This window comes from Xiphias gladius, chromosome 10 (genome assembly GCF_016859285.1).
Source record: "Xiphias gladius isolate SHS-SW01 ecotype Sanya breed wild chromosome 10, ASM1685928v1, whole genome shotgun sequence".
Lineage (NCBI taxonomy): Eukaryota > Metazoa > Chordata > Actinopteri > Istiophoriformes > Xiphiidae > Xiphias > Xiphias gladius.
This window is the reverse complement of record NC_053409.1, coordinates 11,695,124-11,707,825: the sequence shown is the minus strand read 5'-3', so window position 1 is coordinate 11,707,825 and position 12,702 is coordinate 11,695,124. Positions and strand designations below refer to the sequence as shown.

The 12,702-nt window shown below is 40.9% G+C and overlaps 2 protein-coding genes across 2 annotated transcripts; both read left to right on the top strand.

The window, feature by feature from the left end:
* Positions 1-1,023: 1,023 nt before the first annotated feature.
* LOC120795623 (rho-related GTP-binding protein RhoV-like) lies at positions 1,024-2,101 on the top strand. The gene is made up of 3 exons (XM_040137694.1): positions 1,024-1,265; positions 1,350-1,408; positions 1,494-2,101. The coding sequence occupies exons 1-3, from the start codon at positions 1,100-1,102 to the stop codon at positions 1,941-1,943; spliced, it is 675 nt and encodes a 224-aa protein (XP_039993628.1). The 5' UTR covers positions 1,024-1,099; the 3' UTR covers positions 1,944-2,101.
* Positions 2,102-3,162: 1,061 nt separating this feature from the next.
* On the top strand, positions 3,163-12,411 carry LOC120795152 (zinc finger FYVE domain-containing protein 1-like). The gene is made up of 11 exons (XM_040136764.1): positions 3,163-4,617; positions 4,747-5,251; positions 6,399-6,613; positions 6,718-6,824; positions 6,911-7,019; positions 7,152-7,249; positions 7,480-7,597; positions 7,744-7,914; positions 8,124-8,304; positions 8,408-8,521; positions 9,977-12,411. Exons 1-11 carry the CDS (start codon positions 4,117-4,119, stop codon positions 10,207-10,209), a joined length of 2,352 nt encoding a protein of 783 aa, XP_039992698.1. The 5' UTR covers positions 3,163-4,116; the 3' UTR covers positions 10,210-12,411.
* The last annotated feature ends 291 nt before the right edge of the window (positions 12,412-12,702 follow it).

Genomic DNA, 12,702 nt, shown 5'->3' with positions numbered 1-12,702 from the left:
GAACAAGACAGGATGAAACATGGCACATAAAGTTGCTGCTATAAACATCAGCTGGTGACAGTCTAACAATGCCCCCCCCTCAGCTATGCCCTTTGCCCTTTTACATGGGAGAGCAAAGCTGCTTTCCAGCGCCTTCAGAACACTGGATTTATTTCTTAGGCAAACAAGTGTGGGGTCATTCAAAATTTTGTGACACCAGGTTACTGAGGTATGAGGTTTACGTGGCATGGATCCTGTAAGCCGTGCTGACTCGTGATTAAGTGGCGTATGAAATGAAAAACTGCTCTTTTGTGAAACGTGAAAAAAAGTCCCTGTTCCTCTCGAAAAGCGGAAATCCACCTTGGGAAATTTCGTTTTGAGTCTGACCACCCACCAAACATCAGCTTTGAAGAAGGAACGTTAAAGAAGAAACTGAGAGCAGCGACTGGATTCAGCACAAGGGGGACGCAAACATGCACAAGAGGGTGCTGGAGCAACACCTCCCTCTATTGACCAACAGCGGTACTACACCCAATTACTGAGGTAATTCAGTTTCAGTTCGGAACAGCTCAGAATGCACCATTTTTAAAATCGGGCGCCGCTTCTTCCAACTGTAATATCGGGGGTCCATGTCGAGTACCCTGATGTTTAAAATTTTACTGTGGGCTATTTATAGTGGCTTTAAAATAAAAATAAAAATAAAATCACGTTATCAGTTCTCAATTACGAGGGTAAATTTATATGAAGGTATATAGTTAAAATATATAAAGTTAAATGTATACATTTACAAAGAAGAGGCTCTCAAAGTCGGGCGTGCTTATCTATAAAGGCATATATTCCTTCATGCTACTCTACGTTTTTTGAGGCCAGAGAAGCTGGCCTTTACCAGTGGTCTTGATGGGAGTGACTATGTAAATTTGCATCAAAGGGAAACAGTCAAAGTGTTGGGGGATCACTCGTCTGATTGGACGCCTTTGTCCTTTCAAATCGAGGTGTCCGCCAGCCTTTATTGGCACCAACGGAGGCCCCTGGGGGCGAGAAGACGTCTTTTACAGTAGAACTGCACTCCACACATGTGCTTCCAGGCTGCTGGGATAATGGAGAAATAACTCAAGGAAAGATGGCACAGGCTTGTCAGAGACATGAAAGAGCAAACAGACTGAGGGAAGAACTGAGCTGCATGCTGGTTGGCGATGGAGCTGTGGGGAAGACCAGCATGATTATCAGCTACATCTTCAATGGATACAACAGCGAATACAGGCAAACAGCTTTTGATGTTTTCACTGGTAAGTAAAGGTTATTTTGTTTAAAGGTCAACAGCTGCTTGACTCAGTACATAAGACTAATATTTATTTCTACTCGTTCTCCAGGTTTGGTTCACGTGAATGGCATCCCAACTCGTATCAAACTGATAGATACAGCTGGGCAGGTAAATATTCCACATCACATTTTGATTTCTTTAACAGAGCAGTTTTAGTCCTCTGCTTCTCATCTCTCATCATGTGATCTGTCAGGAGGAGTTTGGCCATCTCCGCTCTCTGTGCTATGCCCACGTGGATGTCTTCATCCTCTGCTTCAGCCTGGTCAACCCTGTCTCCTTTGACAACATCACCTCCAAATGGATCCCACAGATCCGTGCCAGCAACCCGACCTCTCCCATTGTTCTGGTTGGAACTCAGTCAGACCTTCGACACAACGTGGACATCCTTATTCATCTGGACCAGTGGAGCACCAAACCAGTGCACTTCAGCCGGGCCAGAGGGCTGGCACACAGGATCAGAGCTCATGACTATGTGGAGTGTTCGGCTCTGACACAACACAACCTCAAAGAAGTGTTTGACTCTGCTGTATCTGCTGCCATTAAGCACAAGCACAGTGGAACTAAATCTAAAAAGCTCAGCCTGCTTAAACGCTTAAAGACTTCCTGTGATTGTGGATGGAGGAAAATCTTCAGATACATCTGATGTGGAGTCAAAGAGTGGATTGAATGTAATCAGCTTGTCGGACACTGTTCTCAGATTTTTATGACAAACTATGCATTTTTATTCAAATATCTCTCTGCAAAATGTGGATTGTGCACTAAAAGAACAGGACTTAAACCTGCGTTGACATCCATGCTTAAGGTCCCGCAAGAAATGTGATAATCAACATATTATGAGGGTTACATACAGTATTCTACTCCTTTTCCCTTCATGTTTTGTTTGTTGCTGTTGTTCATATTTTTCTGTGAGTGTGTGAGTTAAATTTTTGTAATAAAAACACTACAGTGTAAGACATATTTCATTGCCAATTTCTGTCTTTTCTTTCAATCAGTGCTTTGAAAATTGCTTCAACCAATAAGTCTAAAAATATTCAGTCTGTTGATCCTGCAGTGGAAGATACTGTCAGTGAGGAAATGGAGGGAAAACACAAAGTGCCCTTTGGGACAAATGGTCACCTGCTGATACTTTGAAGTGCTAGTTTACAAGACAAAAGCCATTTAAACCCCTCCTCTGATTGAAAGCTTATGTTGAGGCATGTTTCCCACAATTACTTTTAAAACACCCACCCACAGGCAATTTTCTTAAGTACAATGATGATCAACAAAGGATTTTATTCACAGTAATTAAGGCTTTCCAGAGATTACGGTGATTTAAAATAAAATTGTATTACAGTTTGACTTTTTCACTAAAATGTGTTTAAACACTTAGACACTTTAGACCATCTCACACATGCAAAATCTAAGATTTTGTTTATTTTCTCAGAAGTATTTTTTCTCAGTTTTAGAGAAATAATATGCATAATGGGTAAAGTAATCTTGACTATGTGTTACTGACAATGGCCAGCAAAAGTCAAAGAGGGTATTGTTGTTAAGTTAAATAATATAATATAATATAATATAATATAATATAATATAATATAATATAATATAATATAATATAATATAATATAATATAATATAATATAATATAATATAATATAATATAATATAATATAATATAATATAGATTAAAAAGCTACATTTTTAAAAACATGTTGGCAGCAACATGTTTTGGCAGCAGTGACTGTGCAGTTACACAGAGCAACAGCCTGTCTCATAGAACTACGTTCCCCATCATGCAACCGAGCTTTACCCTCCTCTGACCCTGCGACTGAAAATAATCTGATCAGCTGATCTGACCTGGCAACAAAATAACGTAGCTAGAGAAGAAATCTCCAAGGGAGGGGGCTGAAGAACAAAACAATGACACTGCTCGGAAGGATTCAAATACATTAACGCTTTTTAAAGACTTTTTAAGCGGAATCGCGCGGATTTACCTCCCATTTTAAAGCAAAAGAGTCCGCGGATGTCCGAGCTTTTGACATCGACTTGATGTTGTTTTTGTTGTTATGTTGTTACAGCTCAGTTGACAGACCGGAGGCTAGCTGCTTTTTTGGCTGTGAACTGTTAGGGCTCGCTGGCTGTCTAATTACAACTTTTCGTGGACAAAAGTTGAAACTGTCCGTCGAAACTAGCTAGCTCTAAGATAAGTATTCCTGTTTGGATGCCAAATTATCTTCCGAGTTTGCTAGCGAGCTGTTGAGGGTCAGTTTGCTAGCTAGCCTGTTGTTAGCATCAACATTTGCACATTCATCTCTTCAGGGAGAGTTCATTGTCTTGGTCGGTACAGGCTACCTGTACAGGTTTCTGTATTATTTTAGAGTTTTATTCGCTAACCTTAAGTATATTTTATATAATGCTGCAGCTAACTGCTAACTTCAATGCACGAACAAGCTAACTCTTAGTGGTAAAAAGATATCAGTTGTAACTCAAGGAGACGGCTGTTCCTACTTCATTGCCTCACTGTTAGTTGCACTAAATTACATTATTAAAACAACTTGTGGTGTCTTCAAATTTTCAAATTTTTTTCATGATGCTAAAACTAAGTTGATAGTTTGCACATATTATTGTTGAAACTTATGTTACAGTCATTGGATCACCAGGCCTGTTAACATGCAGCTGTTTTAAGTGAATTAAGTCATAGCATTTGGTCATTTCAGTTGCCAGTATTACCATATGTTGTGCATTTTTCATTAACTGCTTTTGGAAATAGCTGGTGCTGTTGTCAAAGCTGTTCCAATAAGCATTGCTCTGTATTACTTATCTTGTAGGAAACGATGAGTGGGCATGGCTCATCTTATGAAAAGGGAGTTAATACTAGTCTAATATGTCAAGAAAGTTATGCCTGTGGTGGCTCTGAGGAGGCTGCATTTGAGTGTGATGAATGCAAAAGCCTGCAGTGTGTTCGTTGTGAATTCAAGCTCCACAGTCAGGAGCGTTTGAAGAACCATGAGCGGGTTCAGATAGGTCCTGGGCACGTCCCTTACTGTGACAACTGTAAAGGAGACAATGGTAAACGCCATAGATCTGTGGTCCGCTGCCAGAACTGCAAAGTTAACTTGTGCCAAGACTGTCAGAAACGCACCCACAACGGAGGCAGCAAGAAGAAACACCAGCTCACATCTTATCCTCCACCACCTAAACCTGCAGAGGTCAACTCTGTCCAAACACCTGTTCAGCCCGCTGTTCAAATAGCCGATGAGATCAAATCTCAGAGAGCAAAACTCCTGGAGAAAGTTTTCAGTTTTCTCTTGGTTGATGAGAATGAGGAAATGCAGGTGAGTTGTACAAAAATGATTCTAGGAACAGTATCAGGATACCAGAATTCCTCATCTCTTTGTTTAGACAATTAAATGTATAGTTAAAGTAACTGATTTTCACTTTTAAACTCTCTTGTTGTTCCAAAGATAAAAGATGAAGCTTCATTTATCAAGAGCCTGTGCTGCGACCCCGATCAGCTGCTGAAGGTGGTGTCCATCTTCGGTAACACGGGAGAGGGAAAATCTCACACCCTGAACCACACGTTCTTCATGGGGAGAGAAGTGTTCAAGACTTCTCCCACACAGGAGTCGTGTACGGTGGGCGTGTGGGCGGCATTTGACCCCATCCACAAAGTAGTGGTCATTGATACAGAGGGGCTTCTTGGGAACAGTTCCAAACAGGGCCAGAGAACCCGTCTCTTGCTCAAGGTGCTCGCCATTTCTGACCTCATCATTTACCGCACCCATGCTGACCGTCTCCATGATGACCTCTTCAAGTTCCTTGGGGACGCTTCGGACGCCTACTTGAAGCATTTCACCAAGGAACTGAAGGCCACGACAGCCCGCTGTGGCCTGGATGTCCCACTGTCCACCCTGGGCCCTGCAGTCGTTATCTTCCATGAAACAGTACACACCAAGTTGCTTGGCTCAGGTAAAACATCTCAACACCTCTATTACTCCTGCTAGTAATGGGTGGAATATAACTACTTCATCTCTTACACATTAAATAGACAAGTCAAAGCATTAGATAGAATTTTACTTCAAAGTTTCCATCAGACCAGCACATTGTGACTGTCTCACCATGAATGTTGGTCCGCATCACCATAAAGGATGAGAGGCGTTGCCTTTAAAGTAAACTAAAGGTTAAACCCCATGGATAATTACAGGTGTAGGAGATATTAGGCTGCGGTGGTTCTCTTTCTCTCCCTGGAGGTAGCAGTTGGAATTCCAACTTTTCAAGAAATGTGTAAAGGCTGCTTCTTGAACTAAACAAGAAACTGTGTCAGTGAGATAAAAAATAACACATACTTATAACTGTAGTTACAGGCGTTAACGACAATACCAGTTTTTGCGTGATTTAGTCTAGTTGCTACAACTCATTCTTTACATTACTGTCAACCATTGCATACAGTTCACTATAATTTAAACGTTTTATTTTATAACTTCCATGCAGCCACTGGTTTCTGTTCATTTTGAGGTGACATGAAAATCGACTTGCAGAAGATGTTCAGCTTGCTTCAGTTTGGGAAATCCCCCATAGTGAGAATCATGACTGCTTCTATTGTTGTAAGAATTACTTTATTGGTGAATGTTGTAAATGCAGGTGACTCCATTGCCATGCAGCAAAGGTCATTGCCTCACTCAGCTAAGTGACAGGTCTTTACAAGTTGTTTTTCAGACTGTATAGAACTGTATGGAGACTAATCACTGTTTATGAGGGAGAAAAAATGCAAACAAAATATGGTAGGTCTTGGTGTATGAAGTATATATGATTTGTAGTAAATGTGCTAAAACATGAAGGAACACTGGTATGAGCCCTAAAGACTTGGGACAACTAATGTAATGAGCTACATGCGTTTGCTCATAAGTATGTGGTTCTTTGACTGCTGGCTGATACCACAACACTATCAAGACTTTGATATTTCAGGAGCACAGTATATTTCTCCCACATATCAATACGGGTACAATGAACCACAGTAATATGACAAATGTGTTGTATCTGATGCAATGATAGGCCTATGCTAATAGAAAATCTGCAGTACATTCTTATTACACTCTCCGTCTTTGTCTTGTTTTAGATAAGTCATCTGAGTCAGTAGATCGGCTGCTGTTGGAGCGCTTCAGGAAGCTTTCCCGTTTTCCGGAGGCTTTCAGTTCTGTCCAGTACTGGGGCACACAGACTCTCAGCCCACCCACAGACTTTCGTGGCCTGCAGAATAAACTGGAGCAGCTCCTGGATAACAACGCCACCCGTTCCCCACGCACCCCTGTGGTCATCTTCAAAGCCCTGCAGGTAGGGCTGTATAAAGACTGCCGGCCTCCACCTTGCTGGCAAATCAAAAAGTGAACTTTAATTTTGTAAGTTTAATGTTATTATCTGCTGGTCATCTCCTGCAGGCACTGAGTGAGCGCTTCAATGGGGAAATTGCAGGTGAGCTGGTAGCGCACAGCTGCTTCTTTCCTGATGAGTACTTCACCTGCTCCAGCCTGTGCCTCAGTTGTGGGTCAGTATTTCTAGCCTTTTTGGAACATTCATTCTCTTGCTGTTTTTCAGTTATTTCTGCATTCTGAATTATTACTTTTATCCTAGGTCTGGCTGCAAGAACAGCATGAACCACTTGGGAGAAGGAGTGTGCCACGAGTCGAAGCATCGCTGTCGTTATTCTGCTCAGTATGATAATCGCATATACACCTGTAAGGTAAGAACAGGAGCTCACCTGTATCACTAAGGTAGACCTAAGCTTTCTCTCTATACCATTGACTTTGTGATTACTGTTGTTCCATGACTGATGAGCCTCATGTTAAAATCATTGTGTGGTGCACCACCTCAGGCTTGCTATGAAGGAGGAAAGGAAGTGATAGTTGTCCCTAAGACCTCAGCTTCCTCAGACTCTCCATGGATGGGCCTTGCCAAATATGCTTGGTCTGGGTGAGTAGCAGGAGAATGACCTGCAGGGTCACATGTAACTAGGGTTGGGTTAGGCTTATGTTACCTTTACAGAGCCTAATTTTAGCACTGGTTTTCAAGACTCTGACCTAAAATCAAATTTTTCTGTTCACATAACCTAGATGTCCCACAGCTAAGAATACCTCACATGCATGTGTTCACATTCATATTTTCACAGAGACTGAGTTGTACATTTGTGTGTGAATGTACAGGTATGTTATTGAATGTCCCAACTGTGGAGTGATCTATCGGAGCCGTCAGTATTGGTATGGGAACCAGGACCCCGTGGATACAGTTGTCCGCACTGAAATCCAGCATGTATGGCCAGGGGTAAGAATAACAAGAAATTTAATTTATTTAACAAACATAGACTGTATTTCCTTAATTATCCATAATCATACAGGCCTAGAATTATGCATATAATTATTTTATCATTTATCTACTGATTTAGAAAAAAACCTGTCTTCTATTTGCAGTCGGATGGCTTTTTAAAGGACAATAGCAATGCAGCACAGCGTCTTCTGGATGGAGTCAACCTAGTGGCCCAGTCTGTGTCAGAGCTCAGTGTCAAGCCTGCCAAGGCTGTCACCTCTTGGCTGACAGATCAGATCGCCCCAGCCTACTGGAAACCCAACTCCCTCATCTTGGTGAGTGACACACAGCCCCACCCGCTGCCACTCGCTACCAACAGCTAAGTCAACACTTTAGTTTCCAGAGGGATGTTTACTGTCTGTAGTGTTCTGCACTTATTACACAGTCTATATTTGCAGGTCACAAGATAAAGTCAGATTGCATCCTCTTCCCTCTAGCTCTTGGTCAATACCATTGTCTGATGTTATTTTCTCTCTCATACAAGGTGTGCCATAAGTGTCACGCAGTCTTCCAGGACAACGACACCAAGCATCACTGCCGTGCCTGTGGGGAGGGTTTCTGTGATGGCTGCTCTTCAAAAGCTGCACCCGTCCCTGAGAGAGGCTGGGGTCTTGCCCCTGTCAGAGTCTGTGATGTCTGCTTTGAACAGAGAGCGTCATATGCAGGTACACGCACTCTCAGTAATGTCAAATATCCTCTGTTTTTCGTCGTCTGCATGTTATGAAGCCATTAATGTTGTCTGAGCTGTGAATTTTTTTCTTTATGCAGAGCTGCTAGAAGCAGAGCTTGAGGAGGAAGAAGGTGGAACCCTGGCCAGGAAGGTTGGAGAGGCAGTCACCAACACCATAGGGGTTGTGGTGACTGCTATTGACATCCCACTTGGTGAGTGTTGTCCAAAACAAAACCTAAAGAGGATTGTTATGTAACAGGAATAAATGACTGAGTAAATGGGAGTGTATTGATACAATGCCCTCTGGTGGCAGAGGTGCATCTGTAGTCATTTACGGCAAGAAAGAAAAGCAGTGAGGTCTTGTTTCTAGTATGAACTCTCAAAGATGTTATGCAAGAGTCTAGCAAATGGAAAATGGGATATCCTAATGGCCTGGTTTGAATATAACCTGTACCATTACAAAGAAGCTCACGTCTCTTTTAAGTCAGTATAAATCATGCAATTGTCACAGATCAAAGAAACAATTGATGTATCAACTAACTAACTGTTCAGTACTCTGATTCAGTCTCTTCCATAATCCCTGCACTGACATCTAGAGTGCATTTTGGCCCTGTGTTTAAGAGAAGGAAGTTTTTATAACGGCTAATATGGCACGCTTCTGTGAAGAAAATGGGCTTTGCGGCGTGGGCAGAGTTTGTAAAATGTTAGCGAGATTAAATTCAGTACTCACTCAAAGAAACACCAGAAATCATGGCTCCAAATGTATCCTCAGGTTGTTTCGTCTGTGTCTTTAGCAAACTTCAAACAGTCTGTTAAATCCAAACTCTTTCTAGTGTCGTTATGAATATATATTATGCTGCTACATAAGCCTACTGTAGATCTATATTTACTGGTAAAGGGCATAGATGAATATATTTTTGATAACCTGATAGCCTGCTGAAAACTTTTCCATATCCAATACCATCCCAAAAATACCCCAGTGCAAGGTCTGCTCCAATCACAACAAAATTAGCCTCCTTATTTCCAAATCCAAATCTTGTTTTTGTTTTTACATGGTAACCAAAGTCAAAGAGAGCTAAGGACTTCATTTTACTTGGAGTCTCAGTGCGCTTCAGACAGTAGTAAGGACTAGGCAGCATGGATAAAGCTAAAATAATGCAATGGTAACTGAGAATTGAAAGTGTTTTAATACCAACAGTAGAGGCAGAAGTAACTCATGTAAATCAAGTATTTTGAATACAGTAAGTAAAGGCAAATACATGGAGGTACTGCAGCATGAAACTAAGAGTAATGGAAGTGGCTCATAGAGTGTATGCGCCTCTAAATTAAAGGAATAGTTCAGCATCTTGAGAAATACAAGTTTTTACAGAGGTTTATGTGGTTGCCAGGCAACCAGCAGACACTCCAAAAATTAAACAGATGTAAACAAATAAGATATGACATGCTAACTGGTGAGCTTCGGAGGCACTAGTAGGCAGGACTTTGGACAGAGCTAGGCTAGCTGTTTCACCCTGTTTCCAGTCTTAATGCTAAGCTAAGCTAACAGACATATAACTATTCCTTTAGGCTCCACACTATAAAGTTTAAAGTGGCTAAGTGATACCTTACAGTATAACCAATAGGTGCTTGTATGTACAGTATGTATTTATGTTGTGTGTTCCCTGTAGGCCTAGTGAAGGACGCAGCCCGTCCTGCCTACTGGGTGCCTGACCAGAACATCCTGTCCTGCCACAACTGCCAGCGCGAGTTCACTGCCAAACTGTCCAAGCACCACTGCCGCGCCTGTGGCCAAGGCGTGTGTGATGACTGCTCCTCAGAGCGCCGGCCGGTTCCATCCCGGGGCTGGGACCACCCTGTGCGCGTGTGCACCAGCTGCAACCAGAAACCTGGAGAACTTTAACAGGGATGGCCTTCCTTCCTCAGAGCGCTGAAGAGAACCACTCACTCACTCGGCTCGCAGTCTGTCACTGCTTTACCTCTGTTACTCCTATGGTTCTATCTGGTATCTGTGGCAAGGAAGTTTTTAGGCGTCTATATATATATATATATAGATATATATATACATGACATATAGCAGATTCGGGATCTCAGAGTTCCTGTGGCCTTTGTAGAACAGCCAGACCATGTGAGTTACTTGACTGAGTGTTAAACCTGCATTTCCACTCTGATTATTCAGAGTGAATATTTTGATTCTTATAGACACAAATCCCTAATTTTACGTTCAATAAGACTGTTCAGCTATTTTTCTACTACAAGAAAATATAAAAAAAAAAATAATTATCATTTAAAGAATAATACATAGTTGAGAACCCCATGGGGTTGGTGTGATTAGTTTCCAGCAATTCTTACTATGAAGCATTGTTTCTCTGATGTAGTATGTGTAATGGCAAGGAGGTATTTTATATCCATGCAGGTATAACTGCAGGCTCCACTGCATGCTGTATTGCAACATTTTAGTTTTTGCACTAAGCCTTTTTCAGCTGTTATAGGCTGTTGCTTACCATGGCCAAAACCCAGATATCCAGATGATCAAGTAGTCTGTCCTAAACTGAGCTGAAATCTAAGGTCTAGAATGTGGATATCTGGTGTGCCAAAAATCATTCAGGTCACTGTGTCTGTGCTGGTATAATGTTTATATTTTATCATGTAATTTGTGGTTGTATGAAGACATAGAACTATGTTAGAGGAGTGTACATTTGAAATGTTGAAAATTATTTATGAATTGAAGAAAAAAATATTACTTATTGGCACTCTGGTGTGCATGACAGTCTGAGAGATCCATGGCCTTTTGCTTGTTCAGAGGACAGTCTCTGAATAAACCTCACTGTTTCTTTAACCAAGTGACATTTTAGTGTATACATGTTATAAAATGTACGTATTTCATGTTCAAATTTGTTTTCTTGACACCTTGATTTTAATTGCTTTTTTTATATATATATTTACAGTTGAGGTTCGCTTGGGTGTATGGATATTGTTTTGCAGAACTGGATAATTTGTCAAAATTTGTCTTCGAACTAGTTTTACGTATTACGTTCACGCCTCCTGGTTTCCGTAGACACAGTCTGACAGGATAAGGACTCCTTGTTCAGCTCATCACAGCTAGTATTTCTGTTATTTTACATCCGTTAATGAAAGGAATGGTATATTTTCTTTTTCTTTTTTGTTTGACATTAGTTACTGTATGTATATTTGAACATTTGAACTACACTTTATCACCATAGTTTTTTTTTGTGTCTTTCTGCATTAAAACAGAAAAACAGAGGCTCAAATGTGGCAACGATGAGATATTGAACCATATTTAGTGACTGAGAGCTTTAACTTGTCTTGCATCATTACTACTTTTGTGTTATTGAGTAATTAGACTGTTACATGTGGATATCATACAAAGCACAAGGTGATGCCTTCAACACATATGCTTGTATTTTATTGTTAAAAATTAGTAAAAAAAAAAAAAAAGGGTCTTTGTCGATTGTAAGCTTCGTAGATAAAGTTAAATCTCCCTTTGCTCCTTACGTGGAACTTTTTGGTTCTGATATATGATGAGAAGATGTTGTGTCTGCCTTGTCTCAAAATAGATATATCTGTCTGAATGTGGCATCACACACACACACGCCCTCCTCTTAGATGCTAATATTGCACAGGATAGAATAGGAAATACATCATGTCACATCACAACAACTTGTGCAGTCTGTTACCTCAGATATTTTCCGTGGTGTACAGTGTTTTTCAATTAGGTCGGGTGCTGCTATGAACACTCCTCACCTACACACTACAAATCAAGCAGGAATGAACGATGCATTTCAAACTGTTGGAAACTAACTTCAAACAGTGATGTGTGGATACTTGATAAATTGGTGGACGATTTGCATACGATTAAAGTTGCATCAGCTCCCCTCTGTCAAAACGTAATCTGGAATTGCCTCCATGTCTTTAGTGTGTGTGTCTGTGTGTTTTAAATCTCCATGTGTCATACCACTTACTGTACTGTATGTGGGAGGAATAGTTGGTGTGCACGCCTGTATATTATGAGCCTTGCTTCCACTCCTCTCCAACACTTCAGCTTCAGATAAAGTGGGGGAAAATTACTTGCTTGGTGCTTATTGATGATGATAAATGATTTATAATTATTTTAATAAATAATTAAACGCAAGCTTCCATGTTGATATTCTGTGCCACCTGCAGTGCATTGACTCGCCAAAGAGGGAATTACTCTTGATAACTATCCAATCTACAGTGAGGGTCTCTTTAAAAGTGCTGTAATTCAGTTGTGTACAATTTAAATACAAGGGAAAACCCTTTAAAATAATTTTGACAGTTTACCCCATTAGGCCACGCCCCATCCGCGTATGCTGCAGATGTATTGGTCCACGAATTCACCACAAGCTCTGATTGG